The sequence below is a fragment of the Anabas testudineus genome, chromosome 23, assembly GCF_900324465.2.
Source record: "Anabas testudineus chromosome 23, fAnaTes1.2, whole genome shotgun sequence".
NCBI lineage: Eukaryota > Metazoa > Chordata > Actinopteri > Anabantiformes > Anabantidae > Anabas > Anabas testudineus.
The window spans coordinates 10,892,108-10,912,021 of NC_046631.1; the positions used below are offsets into that span (position 1 = coordinate 10,892,108).

Below are 19,914 nucleotides of genomic sequence, written 5' to 3' on the forward strand. Positions count from 1 at the left end.
GTACTTTTTATCTTCTGCCTTAAAGCTGTCATCAAGAAATTATTGTACAAGTGCATGATACAGTAGTAATCATGATAATACTCTATGTTACCTTTGGGTAAGAAAATTGCCCACATGCACGTTTGTGTTAGAGCAATAAAGTTGAAAACAGCTTCATAGTTTACTGACATTTCCCAACCACACAAGCCCAAACAGAGCCAAGACGTCAACTCGTGAAATGTTCTGCATGCTAGTTGTATCTGCTGTTCAGAATAGCAGATAAAAGTAGGCTGCTGACAGCAGGACATTGAACTATGGCTCACATGAAAAATTAGATTGACTGTATCAATGTCTATCAATAGGGAAAGTCGCTGATTGGATCAATTAATTTGATGGATTGATTTGATCAAATTTGACATTTTTTGGGCTGTTCACAAATAAAACTACTTATAAAATGCTATTTGAACAGCGTGTGCTACAACATAGATAAGAAACAAGTAGTTAACTGCTGTGACATTATGACTGTCCATACTGCCTAATTGCATAAGGCATGTTGGTGTAATAATCAGTAAGTGGTGTGATTATGGAGGCAGTGGAGTTGTCTCTGCTTTGTTCCACATCACCAGTGAATGATTAAATAGATTAATTTATTGTAGAAACATTTATTGGCACATACACTACAGTGTGCATCATACCATCAAATCAATGTTGTAATATCTACCATAAATCAGATTATCCTTAATTGTGTGTGGAGAATGAACTACACAACATTGTGCATCCACCCTCTGGTAACACTGGTTGTGTGATAGAGTAATACAGAAAACACAAACAGCATTAAATTAACTGCGTTAATGACTCATCATATATCTCATCTGGAGTCTGACTTACTAAAATCGATTGCGGTATTATTTATTGCAGCCACTGTTTTTTAAGGCCATGACCTGCGCAATTAATTAGCATACACTAGCAGCTATAGTGGCAGATCAGTATCGATTGCATCCATCTTAAAAGCAGTTCTCGGCACACTCGAACACATCCTGAGTTCACTGAAAAAGAATTTAACTGAACGTAATCTTTGAGGTTAAAGCTGAAGACAAATCCTTCACATCTGCTAATTCTTCAGACGGCAAATATAAGCAGCTCTGCTTTTGTTGTTTACGTTGGATTTTATGCCTGGCAAATGAAATACAGATTAGAAGCACAAGCCTCTTTTTCATGTGTTCAGCCGAATGCTATGCTGCCCCGGCACTGCAACCAGACAAGGATTTCCTGGGGAAAGTTGACTGGATTTGATGAGAGAAAATATGACAACAGGAGAGGAATACAATCACATGTGTGCTTGTATTGTTCAGGAATGTGAATCTTTCCTGAGCTCAGTAAACATGAGTTATAAAAGTGGACATATGAAAAAACAAAAAAAAGAAAGCAATGCACATTCAGGCTGTTGTGTGTTGTGTGGCTTTGCTGCAGCAGACATCAATCCGACGTCCAAACTAAAAGCATCTGCAGAGTCACTTTGTGACTGCACAGTTGTAACATGCAACGAATGGCCAATAAATTATTTTGATCATTTGTTCATTATCATTTTAAACATGCTTCTTTTTTCTTGAGGAAAACAAACCACTTCTGAGGGTTGGGGGCGATGCAGGCAGTGCAAACAACAACATCATACTGTGACTTAATGTTGTAAGGCCAGAGTGAGGAGTAGGGCATCTGCCAGTACTGTTTATTATACCTTAGGAATGTATATAGATAATATACAAATCAGATGGTGTGGAGAAATGAAACTGTAAGCAGTCACAGGCAGTTTGACGCACAACACATAATGGAGCAGGCAGGTGACCTCTTGGGATTTGGTCTAGGTTTAGGTGCTCACATAAACACACAGACCAATGCAGCGGTTCACAATTTGCTCTTTAAGAAACAAACACTCTAGTTCCCCATTTGGAGCCTTTGTTTCCTGAGTGTATTTATGCTGAAGCACACTGTCCATTAAAAGCAAACTAAGGTGGCTGCAGTTAAAACAAAGCTGTGGGATCACTGATCCTCAGAGTCACCTAATGATTCATTGTTCTCTATGCAGGGAAACGTGCCAGAGAGCCCGGCCACATTGGGTTGATTTCATTTACAGTCAAGTGTCTCAGCCTCCGCCACCTGCTGTTGGTGTATCACTCACCATTGATCATGGAGTTCAATGGAAGCATGGCCAAGTGTCAACAAACAATTCATTTTAAAAAGAGAAAATCCAATATTTCACTCTGTTTACATGATAGATTGCACCCACGAGTCCACCACTCAAGACTTGGCTGTTTACTCATTACTCATACAGACAGGATCTGGTTCAGCGTAGTCCCGCCTGGGTCTACCTTTGGCCCACAGTTAGTTCTGACGCCTTTGCAAGTATAAGCATAAAAAAAGTGAAGGTCCATATTGGGGCGATTTCTGGCTGTGGTTGTTCTGCAGTTCATTATTGTGAATGTGAGAGTGGTGGGAAACTATATCAAATTTATAATCCAGCCATTCAGAGCTAAAACATGGGGATTTTGTTGCACTGAAAATTAAGTAAATGGATTATGTGATGCAACGTGGAGAATCAAAAGTATTACGGGTGGTTGGAGTGAAAGAAAACTTGGATTTGAATTGGAATTGCTCCATTTTGAATGTGAAAACCTTGTTGTGATTGAAGGATGAGGTGCATTTTTTACCATGAAAAAAAACAGACACTGACATAATCTTACCAGACACAATCAACCAAAGACACAGCAGCCTTATCATTCCCTCATCCATTGTCATTATTGGTCTTTCATAGGCTGTCGGAGGATTTTCTTTGAGACAGATCCATGTGTGGCTGGACTGCATGAAGCCAAATCAAATTAGGAACTAGGGGAGCTCTGTTGAAACACAGCATGCCACAACTCCCATGTGAATCCAGCACCTCCTCATAACAATATCTGATAAGAGTTTGGGAGGGAAAGAGCGCACTATCCTGTATCCCCTGGTCTTCCAGCTTCCTCGCATTGCCTTATCAAAAACTCCCTCTCTAAATTATCAGCTTTGTGGGAAACCTAAACAATGGCAGTGTTGGTTAAATCCGTATCATTTCTATCAAATCTATAAAATCTAATTTATTTTTCTAAGGAGGTGAATTGAGCCCAAATGTATCATGAGTATAACAATCCACAAAGCACAGGTTCTTCTGTTTCATACGTGCTTCACAGTTTTCCCTGAATCAGTCCCCCAGCTGTTTTTGTGAAATACCGTATTGATTCCTGGAAGCCGGAGAGAGCGAGAGGCTGTTTCAAGTCGTCTCCCTGTTCTCACTCACGCTGTGTAATTGGCTCTCCAGCACAGTGAAGTATCCTACTCCCTGACTAACGCATCCCACCTCCATCCATCCATCTGTCTGCCCGTCCATCTGTACAGCTCCTCTGCAGTTTCCCCCGCTGGCACCATCTCTCTGCTGGGCTCTGTTACTGCTGTATACGCCACATTAGTGAAGCACAGCTGGAGGAATGACCATGACTTGTTTTTAGAGGTGAGGTTTCAAGTGATGAACTGCTATTATGCTAAATCCTTAAAAGATGCACAACCATAACGACAAGATACACTTATCAGTGCAACAGAACTGAAGACACTGGCTGACAGGTATATGTTGATGATGTTGCCCTGTTTGAGGCTGCACCTCCTATGTTGTGTTTTTTTGGTTGTTGTTGTTTCTACTTGAAGCGAAAGAGAGATGACTGATAAAAAAAAAAAAAAACTCTGTTTGTGTATGAAACTCCATTTTCCACATGAACAAATCGCGGATCTTCAAAGAAACGACTCTGCACTGCACGGACTGTTGCTGATTTTTGCCAGAGGAATGTTTTTAATGGTGTGGCTGGAGCGTTTGATGCCTGAGTTTGAGATCCCGAATTATTTTCTCATATTATCCGAGGAGACAGTGCCAGGTTTTACCGCAAGTCATCTGAAAGGCAGACAGGGGAAAAATCCATTGAATCTCTCAGAGGTTTTATTACAGCAGGTTGCTGTGCTCACATTTAAAAACAGTGTGACTAAGGTATTGAGTTGTTTAATTTAGTGCAGAAAAACACAATGTGTGGATATATATACGTGACACACTGTTATGTCTTATCAGTCCCTTTCTGCCAGTGGAGAGAGACTTGAGGCATGAAAATATGCCTGACAGCTGTGGGGAAAACATATGCAGCTGATAAGCTTGAGTTAAAACAACTGTTCAGCTGGAGGTGATCACAAAATAATTCTTCCAGGAAAGACACATTCCAGTTTTGACAAGATTCGGCTCCAATTAAGACAACTCACACACAAACACCAGCTCAAAAGAAGAAGAAGAAAAAGAGCAATCAAATTAGAACTGCCACATAGCTGCGTTTCATCTCTGGGAGCAGCCCACGCTTTTTGTCAGCGTAACAAAAATATATTTTAATGAGTTCAAGAGCTCCTGAAGAGGTCCTACAGCATGCATAAGCAGCGAGTAGGAGCGGAGAGTGTCTGCTGTTACGTCCTGTACTGTCACTTTAAGTTCATCTGGTCTCTTTGGACCATTATTCCTCACAGCTTCTGCACAGATCAATAACAAATGACAAAAACATGACTGATTCAGTGAGTCATCTGTGAGGGAGTCAGGTTTGGAAATGCTGCCACCTAGCGACCATGTTGAGCTGATAATTAAATTCAGAGCTGGAGACAGTGGTGATGTAACATACTCACAGAATTTGCTTTTCATTATTTCTTTGTTATTACTGAATATGTATCACAGATAAGGGATTAAATGGCTGGAATCATAATAAAATAGGTCATACTAATATACTGTGTAAAAGGCTTGTGCTGTAGTTATCACTTCATTATCCCCTCGAACTGGTCAAGAAATAATATTGCACCACATGACAATAGATATAACGATAAGATAAGATAAGAAGATAAGAAGATAATAACGATTTAACTTTAGTCCACGTTTGTGTTCAACATGGTCTGACACAAACTGTAAAAATCACATTTTGACAGAAAATTGACTACAAGGTTGAAGTGAAGAACCTCCAAGACAGCAGTTCTGTGTGCAGCCACTTGGTGCTGCTCTCTCAACATGCTCGACGCTGCTGAGGTTGTTACACACCATTTAGTAATAAAACACTAAATAGGTAAATATTGCAAACATATTTTTCAAGTCAGTGACCCAAGTAAAAACTTCACTTTTGACACAGTGACAGAAGAGATTGGGATAAAGGGGTGCAGTGCAGATGGTGGGTAGGTAAAATAAGGAAAATGTTCCCAACACAGTCTTTTGTATGTTGAGTGCAGTTGCACAACAATAATAGCAAATATTGTACATCATCAGCAAAGAGCTAATTTCTAGAATCAAGGTAAACAAATAAACTATGCAGAAATATTAATTCATCCCCAATTGTCTTGAACATTGTGCCTCGTGTGAATGCACCACACAAAACTATGAGACATCACAATATGTGAATAAAACGCACAAACAGCTGTAAGTTATGTGTTGTCAGACTCATAAAATCCTGAACTGTATTACTTTCTTCAGCGTACTGAACTCTTCACGCTTTGTCAGGCAGCAGCCAGAAACATCCCAAAACTCATCACCTCATCGCCGTTAGAGAAGTGCACGAATGACGGCTGATTGTCTCTCTTGGAAGGAAATTCTCCACTGGCGTTTTCTACCTTCTCATCAATCAGTCCCTCTGAGTTAGTGCCAGTAGCGCGAGCACAGACTGAACACTCACATGCTGAGAAAGACAGGAAATCCTGCAAAAATCCTGTGAGCACCGTATACAAATGACAGTGAACGTTACAGAGAATGTGGATCACGTTGCAGGAAATGAGAGCAACCCTTCCAAAGCTGGATGTGAGCATAAAAGCTGGAATTCAAACAAAACACTAAAATGCAACACCAATTTGACTCAAGGAGGGAAAACAACACAAAACAGATATCTACTTTCTATCCACTCCAAGTTGAGTGAACTGCACGAAAGCCTATTAGGGCAAGTACCTATTTCCCAAAATGAGTGGGGAAATGAGTAGAAGTGAAGCAAACATTTATCAAACATTTTACAGTTTCTCAAATGAGCAATCAGGGGTTTTGATGTACACAGACTCTTAAGTAGAAATGTGTGGTTTCCTTTCAAAGGGCTTTTACTGGCAAATCAAGTAAGCAGCGCAATCCTTTCCAGACAGGTCACAGCTTCTAAGGCTTTCTAAAGTTATTAGATGACATCAAACATGCACAGTGTTGGAGCCGAAACTGGAGTTTAGCATGTTTAAATTAAAGTAGGTCAAAGACGGGAATAATAGCAAAGCTCAGACCTGTGCAAATAAACTACTAATACCCACGTTTGCAGTACTTATGGGAGGAATATTCAGCACCTGCTTTAGTGTCCTAGTACCAAGATAGCAAGCGTATGGAGGGTTATTGGAACACACGCTAGCTATTGTTTGGCTCACAAATCTCCGGCTCAGTGGAGTCAATTTCCACATAATGAACCAATAAGTAAATTCAAATGAACTTCATTAAGGTTACACTCAAATGAAAATAAAAAATAAACACACCTTCACAAGCTGAGAGGAAATTAATGAGGCAGTTGAATCAATTTATTTGAAGTAGATTTTCTGTAGATGAAACAGACTTAACGTGAAATTATTTGAAAAGGACTTGTTATTATTTAGATGGTTTCTGTGCCATAAATGTTTTTGGTATAAGATCAAGATAAAACATTTATGGCACAGAAATGATGAAGGTGAATAGATTTGTTTGTGAAGCATGCAGTGTTTAAACATGGAAAATAGCATTAACATTGAATCCAGCAGGTCACAGGCTTTAATTTGTTCACGTCAATTGATTCTCAACAATTTTTATAGGCACCCTACAGTGCAGCAGATCATAATGAATTATGGAAGACATTCAGCTGAATGCCACTCCACTCACCTCTGGATTTAGTGTTTTGCCTACTACCTGGCAACATGGTCACAGCTCAAGACTGAGGGCCTGGGAACTGGGACACACAGCAAATCGTCTTTCGGTGGACACTACTGTCCCATAATTCACTGGGAGACATGCTGCAAAAACACTTTTTAAAACATCAAATTGTCAGTGGTGGTCACTCATTGTCATGGGGACAAAAAGGATTATGTCACTGGAAAAACAATTAGTTTTCTCGTTAAGTTAAATCTGCAGTGGGATTACAGTTTGATGGACAGCTCATTAATTGCTTGTAGTGCAAAATTTCAATGTAAAAATAAATGCATTGATTTCTTTTGGATGAAAACTCATTCTTGACCTCAGCCAGAATAATTTAACTACAACAAATAAATCTCAGCTCAAGGTTTGTTGGGTTTGTCATATGGACCTGGAGTAGTGAAATAGCATACTACGGCTAGCAGTGTAACAATACACTCTGTAAATAATATGGAAATATTATTAGCAGTACATAAAGTAATAGTGTGTGGAGTAAGCATGAAACTGGGAAAAGCTGAAGTCATGGATTGGTGGGTATTTCCTGTCGTATGTTAAATGGCCTTCAGATTATTAAAACAACATTGGTTCCATAAGCAAGTGATTAAAGACAACACCACAAAAATCTCATTTAAAAAAAAACACATCCTCTGAGTCTTCCTCAAGTGGGTTTGAGATCCTTTTGAACAGCTCTGAACAGCTGGATCACTGCATCCGTCCACACATCTCTCTGCTGCTGGTTACTGATGCGAGCCAGCGTCTGAGTGCTGTACACCAGGGTCAGCACCGTCCTCTCGAAGTCCTGCCAGCTCAAAGGCCGCCGGCGCTGGGTCAGCTCTGCTGTCAGGCGGCGGATGTCAGAGAGCTTCTTGGGTAGGACGTCCTCACAGATAACCTCCAGCTTCTCCACGCTCCTCAGGGAGGCCAGCTCCTCATCTGGAATCAGCAAGTTGTGTGCGTCACCTTCTATCTGCATTCCAGCCAGAAGAATCTGGGAAATAAATGTTTGTAAAGAAAATACTGAGGAAGGTTTTATTATCGGAGGTTTTAAGCTGTTTTTAAGCAATTTGGAATCTACATTGTCAACATACTTCACTGTTTTCCAGTAAAAGAAGCACTGACTCCTCTAAATCCACAACATCTGAACTGACCTCAAATAGCAAATTGATGTCGTCCACCGAGCGCTGGAATGTAGGGTTGATCAGTGAAAATGTCCCACGCTTTATCCTAAATGCAGAAGGATACAGGGCTAAAGCACATAAAAACAGGAAATTAGATTAGGGCCTCAAGAAATTAGGCACCACATTAACCAATATGTCTGGGTGTGCCAGACGCTGAGTAAACGCAGATTCATTACTGTTCAAATATTATCCAGGTGGGACGTGGTCTGGCCCCAGCTGTGCAGGGCGTAACTGGTGTTCAACCTTAGCTACAGATGTGTATGGAAATTTATAATTGGCAGTAGCTAGAGCATCCAGAGCTGACATTTCAGTGCCAACAGAAGGGAAGGTGTAATTAACCTGGGTGTGTTGGTCCATGTATGGACAGATCAGGGAGCTTGTTATGTGAGCTGTCCAGATAAAGCTAGACTGAAACCCCCCCCTCCCTCAGGTAGCAGTAACAGTCTCTGCTGACTTATATCTATGACATTTTCGATGTACAGCTGGTTACAGTTTGAGTCAATACAATTACATAATTGTCAATTGCTGTAGTTGCTACTTACGTTACATAGCATGAGGATTTAATGAACACATTATGAACTATGAATAAATACATTATGTCACATACAGTAGCAGGTTAAGTTAAATTTGATTTATTATTATTAATATGATTATGTTTTGGTTTATTTTATAGTCTTTTATCAATAAAATGGCCATGTTTTCCCTGTACATACAGTAACCGTTGCACTGAACTTATCACACAGTTACCTTACGCTGCACTGCAGACAGCATTTATTTTCCTTAACTGTGTGAGAGACATGACAGCTTCTTCCAAGAAGAAGCAAACAAAAAACTTAAAGCTCTAACTTATCTCTTGGCACCTTGGTTTAACTGAAAATGTAAGATAAGGGCTAAATGCTCTAAATGCGTAATGACAGACAGAGTGATTTATGAACTGGTCTGATTTAAAACACCATATTTGCATTCTAATTTTTGTATAACAGCCATGTGAGATAGTGAGCAGACTGATAATAGAAAGTCTTCACAGGTCAAGTCTTAACAAGGCTGGAATTTAAAACAACGGGGTCACAAAAGGATACAGAGCATTCCTCCTTTCAGTATTGTTTAAAATATGTCTGCTGCTGCCGTCCTGTCTTTTAAAATGTGCTCACGTTATGACACTCTAAGAGCAACTTAGTGACATTGCTTCAGGTGAGTGAAGTGAAAAACTAATTAGATGGGAGCTAATTGAAGTAAAACAAACTAAATTGAACTTCATCTGAACTTCTTCAGACATTTATTCTTCCATTGCGTCACATATTCTGGATCCATTCAGTCTTTGACTCAGTGTGTGGACAAACACACGGATCTTAATTGGTTATAAGGTATAAACTCTCACTCTGCAATTGTCCAGTAATGATCAACCCTGTCGACCACAGCTTCGCCAGTCAGACATATTTAGCTTTTACAGCATTTGTGAGTCCAGCCAAAGCCACATGACCTGGCTGACCTCCCCGTGTACCTGCCTGGGTGGCTGCCAGTCTTATCCAACTTTTACAACCCAGTCACCATTCAGAATGTAAGAAATGATGCAGCACAATATGCCAATGTTAGAAAACGAAAGCAAACCAATTTGGTACATATGTGTAATCCTCTGCATATCATCTCAAACTATTCATCCAATACAAACACGGCTACAACCAGGATTTTAGGAATACTGAGATCTGAATCCTCCCATTCAATCCACCCAGCTCGAAAATGTTTTACCAGCGTCTTTCACATTAATCACACTGTTTGACATTTTGCAGGAGATGCTTATTTCCATTGTTGTTGGGAGTTAAATAAAAAGATTGACACAACTCACATCTACATGTATATATTTCTATTTATATACTGCCCGGAAATATATTAGTCACCAGCCTGGCTCTGTCGAAAGCTACAGAATTGCACCTCATAATAACCGCATTACATAGTTTATTTCATCACCATCTTCCATTTGAGCTTTGATGGCCAACCAGGCAAGCTGCAACCCTGTTCCCTGTCTTTGGGTCAAGCTAACTTGAATTCATATGCACCCTGCAGTCGTGACAGTGGCCAGAGAACAATAATTACACAACATTTGTCCTAGAGACTCAATCTCAAGCTGTTAAAATATAATCACAGATCAGTCATTGACATTCACAAGTGTTTTACTCGGTGCTTTGAGCCGCCATGCTAAACTAAACTAAGCCCTTCACTGACTTCTGCTTCACATTAAGATGTTAAACTCTGTTTATGTAAAACATGTCTATAAGACTGACCTTTAATTAATTGATTCAACCTATGTAATTTGTGAAAAATATAATTATTCTGTATTTTCTTCTTATATGTTCCTTTTAAACACCAACAAACGCTACAGAGGACATTTCCCTAGATCCAACAAAGATGTTCAGCTTATGAATGCATGGAAACTGCTCACTGAATGAGTAATTCCCAAACGTACAATCAGCTGCAGAAGAGTAATGTCTGTGCAGACATATTAGATACTGAGGAGACACTATAGCTTCAGTGGAGCACCGTCAATGTAAACAAAACGCCACCCAGGGGGAAAGTGTGCTCATTAGAACAAGGATTATGTTGTTAAAGGATGGAGGAGCTGTAGGTGATGTGACAGCTGGGAGGCCACCCCAGCGCTGATTTACATTTAAAATGAATCATCTGTCATTTGCATAAAAGTTTTCCGCAACTCACATTGTTTGCTAAGCCACGATATTTCTTTGGCATGCGGGGAAGTGTGTGTTTTACGTGTCCAGCAGTGGCAACAGCAGATTGATTATTAATAGGACTGCTGGAGACACAGAAAGTGCACGTGTCTTATAACGTTTATCAATTCCTGCATTGGAAAGATGCTAAATTTGATCTAATGGCTAAGTATAACAGTTTGGAGGAGGGATGCTTGACTCAGGGCAACGCAGCTATGTGTTTTAGACCAAACAGGCATAGGGTAATAACAACAAAGGCAGGCAGGGAGAAGAAAATTGGAACACTAAGGCTGGGATATGCAGCAGACACACAGGTTTATAGATATACTGAGGAGCTGATGAAAGGAGTGGGACCAGGTGAAATGTGTATGGAGGTCAGGTGATATGTGGATATGGAAGAACCACCTGCAACTAAAGCCAGTGCACCCTCTAAAGGTGAGATTACATATTCTTATACTTCATATTTTGCATATCTACCTGTTTTAATGAGAAATCTATTGTGGCTGTGGATGATGCAGTGAGAATACTCCAAAGGCGTTCGGTTTGATTAAGGTCAGCAGGTATTCTTGGTCAGGTCACAGTTTTCACTTTCTACTTTAAAGGCGTCTCTGTGACTTTGCAGTGTGTTGTATTCAATGTAACATCAGAGAATTCATCTCCCGCTGAGCTTCTTCAGAGTGAATCGTCTTTTCATTCAGTATTTCACAGTGACATGTACAGAATAGATGTCCCTCACACCGTTTGTACTCATGCAGCCCCACATCTGCACGTTCCCATCTCCTTGGACTTTTCTGTCGCTGTAGTGATCTCGGACAGATCCACATAAAATAAGATCCGCACCTTCTCTTATTGCTAGTTTGGCTCTGAATCTGGTTTCTGGTTAAATTTTCCTTATCCGATTCAAGGTGAGAGGGTGCAGACTGGAAAACTCTGTAATTTTACAAGGTTATTGATTGGATTTGGATTTTAAATCATGGCAAAATGTGGCTTCTGAAAGCGACACAGAGTTGTTTAAATACATTAGGACAATGATAATATAGCACTATGTCCAATAATGGACTGAGGTAGTTTGTAGATGTTTTCCATTCAGGTTTTCCCATATTAATGCAGGGCAACAAGCAAACATAAGATACTTTTTAGCTGATTAGTGCTTTTTAAATTTTCAGTTTGAATGTTTAAAACGCCCTCCTTCTCAACATTTCAGCGCACATATATCGCTGCTTGCTCACCCGTCATGCTTTCTCCTCCTCGAGCGCTACAAACAATCAGTGTTTGGATACGCGGGCTTCCCCCAGTGTCATTATGTGCAGACAGGGAACTTGTAATCTCCTGCTAACTGCTTGCAAGGAGATGAGGGAACAACAAAGGTCCATTAATTAGCAGGGCTAAATGGTGCTCGTATCTGGAGGGATGTCTTGATGAGAGAGAGGGAAAAACAAACAAATCCAAAAAAACAAAAAATCTAAATGGACATGTGGATTCCTCTAGCAAACCATAAGAGGGGGTGAGAAGGACAGAGGAGAATGAAATCACTACAACATCCAATCTTCTGCTCAGTATTTCTGTGCACTTTCAGATTGTTAACATCCACACAACTGATTCTGGGACTAATCTACTATTTACAATGTAAACACAGACCTCACCATGAATAATCCCAGTGTGAGCCCAATCTATGAGACGCTAAGCTGCAGTAAAGACACTGCAGTATCACCCGGGAAGACGAAATAACATTTGATACTGAGAGATGTTGGAGTTCTGGGGAAACTGAGAAAGAGATTTGCCGTGTAGAGTCTGTCACAGTACAGGAACCTATTTTCCCTATAGCCAAAGATTGATCATCGTTACACGATGTATACTCTTATCCACCAAACATTTTGGGGTTGGTTCATTTAAATAATAAAACAAACTGGGTTTTTGCATTTGTTAGCACCTAGGGATGCAGCATTTGCATTGATTTGTGTCCATGTTGGTCTCTCAGTCTGCTTTACAACAAGATTGGTTTTCCAGTTTTGTGGACTGAAACTGTGCAGCATCATTCGTTTTCAGAATTACTGAGGTCGCTAAAACATGTAGGTCTATTTCTGAAAACCTGAAAAAAACCTGAGTGAAGGAAAATAATGGATGCTGTGCATGGCACAACTGAGCAATCAACATCCAATCATGCTCCGTGGCATGTACGACAATCCAGAGCAGACTCAGTAGATTCTAATTTTGGAGCAAGATGCTAAGAGGAAAACATCTCAGTGAAAGATGGTTAATGATCAATTAGACTTAAATTAAACGGTCTTTTCAAAATTAAAGCTTAACCAATAAATGTTTCATCTTCACAGTAGCTGTCCAAGCTTTCTAGTGTCATCCAGCTAATTGTTTTAATTGCTCATTAGTCTCATCAATCCCCATTTTCATCCAAAGGCAGGGATTGATGAGAACAGTGAGAGAACGGTGTCTCCTGAATGAATAATAAGGCAGCTGCTGCTAGCATGTTTGCTAACATGCATGTTTATAAGGCGATAATAGATCAATGTTGTGTTTACAGCTTATTACACTTTTCCCAAGTGGATAAAAATAAATCAATACTGTTTCATGAAATACTTTGATGATTAAACGTAGCAACAAAACAAGCTCCCGGCCAGAATTCAGCTGCTAAAAAATATAAAAAACTAAATAACAGAATATCAAATTAATTGATCGTGAAAACAAAATCCCAATTAATAGAATATTTTATACTTTATCCTTCAAAACTACTGTTCACCTCAACTGAGTTTGTAAAGTCTTATCTATGGCCCTGCTGTGGAAGGCTTTGACATCATCTGACTTCTTTTAAGCTACAGCATGTGAGTGCCGAGAAAGGAATTTCCTCAGTAAGAGGATCCAGTAACAACAAGCCAGTCAGTTTTCAGTGGAAATGATCTGCTGATGTCCTTTGTGTCGCAATGTTGTTGATTTCTCCAGAAGGTAAACACATTGTTTCACAGAAGCAACACAAGATTCAATCATCATCATGCTTGTTTCCCATTTTCTAAAAAGGTTTGTATCTTTTAAATGATGCAAAACACTGATAATTGAGAACTTATTTGTGGAAATTAGCTTTTTTATGTGAAAATCAAGCCTTAACGTATTCACAGAGCAGATGAGTTAAAGTCCACCTACTTTTCCTGTGGTGCTGAGTGGATGCCCGGTAGACGGACAGGTAAACAACGAGGAGAAGAGTCGACCACTGCGTCATGTTGATTATCCCCACACACAAGTGCAGCTCTACACACTCTTTCCTCGCCAAGCTCTAGATGTACGGCTGCAGCTGCGCTCAGAAAGATCATCAAAGGTGGATGAAGACGCTGGGACTGTTTGGTTGCGGCGCGTCACATGCAATAGTTTCATATGCAGGGTCATTCCTTAATTTACTGCAGTAATTTTACTGCTCTCTCCTCCCTTCATCCTCTCCCTCTTTCTCTCTTCTCCTCTGCATGAGTGTGTGTGTGTGTGTGTGTGTTCTCCACTCAGGCCAAGAAGTCTGGGCTCTCATCTGGAAATCATCAGGATTTGGGGAACGTCTGCCCTCTTGGCTGGACTTTTCTTTTAACTACTGGATTGGCTGCTTGACTGTCTGACTGGTTCAGTTACTGAGTAGCTCTCCAGCTCACTGGATAACTAGGTGGCTCAACAACTCAGTGAATGATTGATCAAGCCCGATGGGATCCCATGAGCCAGAACCAAATCAGTACAGACACAGCAGACGAATGGCCTCTTTTAGCTTTCACCTTCTTTGTACTTGGGTTTTATTTTTGTGTCAGATAACACAGTAGTCAGATAATCCGCTGCTAAGATGTGGAAATGCAACAACATTAGTACAATGACTGTTAAACCTACTATCTACCACGTCACTTAAAGGGGAAGGAAAGACTAAATGCCTGGAGTATTGCTAATTATCTACCACATTGGGCTGCGTAGCGATGTACTAGCTGCAATCACAGACCTCAGCAACTGACGTGTTCATGACCTGAGTGAGATCCAAACCAAAGTTTTCCTTTGATCTTTTTAGTTAAATCTCAAAAAATGGAAATTGCATCATACTCCCTGTTACACAGACCTTGATCTTTACACCTTTTGACATTGTCCTTGGAGTTGCACGTCTAAATTCAGAGTTAATTACCTGAAATCCTGCACTGCAACTCCTGCCTTGAAAGGCTTGTTTGATTGCCGGTGGTGTGCAGCAACCAGACAACGATGAAACCCAGGCTGAGACAGATGGAGACAAACAGCTAAGTGTCAACAGCCAAGATCAACAACAACGTGAGGACCACTCAGAGCATCTTGATTCAAGGCTGTCAAAACTCTTTTACACTCTCTCCTACACTCTGCTTTTTGTTGCCACAGAATATGGGCAATAAACACACAATCTCTGTTCTACTGCCAAAGCATATAATAGACTGTGTAGGTGCTCTGGATTTCAGATGATTTGCTTTCTTGGCTTCGACCATAAGGCTGCATCTGCTAAAATAAAATACTGATAATATTCTAGTGTTGGTCTGTTGTAAAATAAAAAAGTGCTCATGTCCAATTAGTAGATGTGAGTAATAGTGAATTAATGAAATAGAGGCTGCAGATATTAAACCTTTTCCTTATCTGTGCTTTGCCGTGTGATAGCTGGTGTCTGTGTGCAGTTATCACCCACTCTTTTGAATGGAAACCCACTGTCCCTGTTGACAAGCATCAGCAGTTTGAGTCACAAAATGCAATCATGAACGGCAACACAAGACAAGTGAGACTCCCATTTCATTTCAGCAGTGATAAAAATATGGAGTGGACACAGGGGAGCCATACCTCTGTTGATCGCAGTACTTTTAGAGCGATTAGATGTCTAACTGAGAAGAAAGGCTGTCAACAATGCTGCATACATGTGCTCCATTTAAATCCTTAAGAAAATGGTTGTAGTAAATAAAGTGCGGAGCAGGAGCTGAGGAGTTTTACGACAACACAAACCCACAAACAGCTCTGCCTGCTCGATTAGATGTATTGACATAAAAACCTCATCTTGTTAATTTAGTGACATTCAAAGGTTAGAATAATCCACACAGCACTGCATGTCTTTCATTTGTGCAGTTTCCTTTTACTGCATCCATTTGTGTAGTCTGTGGAATATGGACGGGTGGATGAGTGAGCTGTGGGAACGCCTCAGTGGACAAGCTGTAACCCTGTATGCATGCGATTCACATGAGTAGCACATAAGGCAAAGGCAGATGGCATCTGAAGGGCGTAACGAAAGAAAAAAAGATTCCTTTCTGCAGCTCATATCTTCTGTGTTTGCCTGCAGGTGCAAAGATTCAGCTACTGTATGACAAGAAAAATGGCACTGACCCCCCTGTGTGTGTAAGGTTATGAACACACAGGCGCTCAGTCAACACATACGCACTGTGAGAAAATAAAAAAACCTTTCTAACCATGAGGGGGCAGTGTTACAACACCGTCCTGAGACTCCCACGTTGGCCCAACTTATCCAAGATCCTGCAGTGATTGCTGCTGCTCCCGAACTCTTTTGGTGATGCTGCATGAATTCAAAAATAATTGAATTCTATTCAGATAAGGTCTGGCAATATGAATGCAGCCACTTAACAGAGATCAAAGGGTTGTTTGGGTTCAAACCAGGTGGGGACCCTCGAGACATCCTTTAGTTTAATTGCTTCTGTGCTGTAAATCACTGGAATGCCTCAAATATGCAAATTGATATGAGGCCACTGTGCATCTGAACTTGCACGAGCCTTGCGTAGTCAAATTGCTATCGCACAAAAAAGTCTGTTGCGGCAGTTTTATCTTACAACCCTGTGAGCCGGGATAAGTAAACACCTTAGTTACCCAAACATGCCCAATAATGTTGAGATTTGTGCTGCTCACATTCTGTACTTCTTTCCGGCTGTGGGACTGTGACTCATGCAGAGTGTTTTCAGTAATAGCTCAAAGTTAAAGCCATGTTCTAATATACTGAATTGTGTTTCTGACAGATCGCAGGAGCGGAAGTCTGCAGACGCAGCAGCAAACGACGTCTTAGTTCCTGGAGGAAAGCCTCCAGCTTTGAATTATGAAAATGATGGTAACTGCTGTTTCTATACAGGGGTTCACTTTGGCTCTGTTTGTAGTCTTAGTTAAACCACTGAAGAGTTTAAGACTTGGAATTTTTAATTATTTTTAATCCTCTAACAAAGATCTACTGAGAAACTTTCTGCCTGTGTCACACTTTCATCTCAGAGTTTGTTCTTGCTTGATCCACAAGGTTGCATAGAGGTAAAAAGAAAATCACCAAGGAAGGACAAAAATATAAATTGGAGGACCATAAGTAAGAACTGAAGCAGGGACAGGGCACAAGAGAGAGACGAGTGTTTAAAAAAGCTGGGCAGAGGCAGAAAACTGAGAAAAAAAGTTTGAGAGCAGTTGGAAATGAAAAGTTTACAACTACAATCTATTGATTGACCATAGTTAGTGACAGCATGGCAGCCGTCACAACAAGTCAGGCCAGTGTGAGAATAGACTGTCTAGCACATCTCCACCCAGCTGGTACGAGGCATATCATGCATCAAAACAACTCAACAAAATAGTGAGTGCGTGAGTGTTCAGCCACAATGCCTAATCATCATACCTCAAGCAGAATAATTACCTCAACCGTCCATCACACCTCTGCAAATGATTTCATCAAGGCTCATCTGAATAGGAGCACAGCCGCAGCTCAGTGCTGAGTCTTTAAATGGAGTTGACGTGTCTTAGACAGCTTGCATTATCATGGTTGGCCCTTGTGGGTGCCGGTTGTCTCCAAACACAGAAAAGTAGCTAGTTGTCTGCCTGATATATCTGCTAGAACCTGTAGAGAAGACAGCTTAGGCAACGCTGAAGCGTAAACAGGCCACCTGCCTCATTACTGTGGCATCCGGTATTTATTACCATACAATATCGTAATTAGTCATTAAAATGAATAAAGCTTTGCAACAGTTGTGGAATTAATTGAGTGTCTTTGTAAAGTTCACGTTGCTAATTTGCTTCTTTGTTCTCCTGCTTGTACTTTGTGACCAATTAATTTATAAACCAACTTGTGGTTCAGGTGTCAGCTACTGATGCACAGTTTAGGAGTTCTCTGCAGAACAGAATAAATAACTCTGATTGCAGTGTAAAAGTATTCAGATTTCCCCTCACTTGCCACCTTATCGTGTGGTCTGGGGATAAACTTTGTCTATTTGTTATGAAAATGTAGGTGCTCACTTTTAGGACTTCTTGTGCACGTCGGCTAAAAAGTTGAGCTTGTTCATTTTTGACCTTGGAGACAGCTGCTGATGAAACAATTTGGAAAGCTGGAATACCAAATGAGCAAAGTGGGCAACTTCCCAGGGCCTTCCCAGGGCTGTCGACAGTATGAAGCAATTATGTGCAAATCAGCTGGAAATTACAATTACTAAGACAGCTTAAGAAAAGGAATTGGTAAACTAACACGACTGCAGCATTTCACCCAATCCAGATCCTATCTGAGATATATTATAGTTAGAGAGACGACCAGTTGATGCGATACTTACATGATGCAAATCAGAGAAATTAAATAATTCACCAGATCATAAAAATGCTGCATTGCGACTAAAATGTCAACCAGATTTTGGGGAAGCTTTTCTAAAATTGAATGCTTTGCTTCAAAATCATTCAAAACCACAATGAGTCTGCACACAGTGCATTGTACTCAAAATACAAATTCAAACTCTGTTATTAGCCATACAGGATTATTGTTGATGGCTTTGCATAACTTGGCCGTGCCAAAGGAAGAGTGCTTGAAAATGCTGAAATCAGCATTACATCGCTTCAGTGCAGGAAATCAGAGGTTATTTAATTTTCTCTGGCACCTGTACAGAGTCTGTACTGACGCTCACAAAAAGTATGAATCGAGTGTTTGGAGCTAAATAAGTGGAAAATCTCACAAGGTTTCATGTGTTGCTTAAGGATATTTCAGCAGGGTACATCCTTGCCAACATCTGGGTTTGAGTCTGATGGGAGACTCCCTGCAGCTGCCAGTAACTGCTGCCCAATAACTAGAATAATGATGGCTATGTATACTTCATTTCCTATGTAATCACTTTGTGCTGCTCATGCTGGAGCGTGCGTCGGCGGACTCCTGCACGTTAATGAAAGGTGCTCATGGATTCACAGTGAAAGGCAAACACATCGGCAAAGCAATCTGTCACTATGATCATGACCGATGCATGAATTGAACTCACGATTTCCAGTTACCATCATCAGCTGCTCATGAGTAATGAGGATGTGTTTGTCGGGCTTGATCATCAGCGCCGCTGTATTAACACACCCCACAGAGGGAGTTGTCACGACTTGAGCCAGAGGCACCAACGCGTACTGGGCCAGAGAAATGAAAAACTCATCCTCTCACTTACTGTACCTTAATTCTGACATGGGAATAAATGGGCATAGTTTTAAGTATCAGAAATACACAGGGAAACTGTTCATTCACAGCCAGTGCTCACTTTATCCCAACTCAGCTTCACAACTGACTGAAAATATTTCTGATTCTTCAAAACCTGATGTCTTTTCAGTCAGAAGGTTTGAAAGATTTGATGGAAAAGGAAGCCTCGTGTCACTTTTGATGCTTTATTTAGGCAGTTTTTTTTCCATATACTAAAACATTTTTGGTCAATATACACTCAGGTCACTTGGCAACCTACGAAACAACTTTACAGTAAATAAAAAGCATAGTCTATAGCTGATGTTAGCAGCGTATACTTGTTTTATTGGTGATGAGTAGTCTAAATTTAATTGGGAAGCTAATTTAAAGAGCGGCACAACTGCACACAAAGTCAGTGAAACCATGGAAGTGGGTGCAACCTTGCAGAGGGCAATGCAGAATGAGTTGAAGCCCTTCCACGATTCAAACATGTCTCAACTTAAACATCTCACACTAACCCAGCAAATGTGTGACTTAACTTCATAAAACCATAAGCAAAAAAGAAAAGAGTGGGAAAAAACAACATTGATTCTGAGATTGATCAGATCTCGCAGGCAAACAGAGATTTCA

The 19,914-nt window shown here is 40.5% G+C and overlaps 1 protein-coding gene across 1 annotated transcript; it reads right to left on the reverse strand.

Annotated features, from left to right (window-relative positions):
• Positions 1-5,274: 5,274 nt before the first annotated feature.
• LOC113162915 (protein FAM180A) lies at positions 5,275-14,419 on the reverse strand. The gene is made up of 3 exons (XM_026361170.1): positions 14,016-14,419; positions 8,116-8,213; positions 5,275-7,955 (listed from the first exon to the last, which is right to left on the reverse strand). The coding sequence occupies exons 1-3, from the start codon at positions 14,089-14,091 to the stop codon at positions 7,626-7,628; spliced, it is 504 nt and encodes a 167-aa protein (XP_026216955.1). The 5' UTR covers positions 14,092-14,419; the 3' UTR covers positions 5,275-7,625.
• Positions 14,420-19,914: the final 5,495 nt, after the last annotated feature.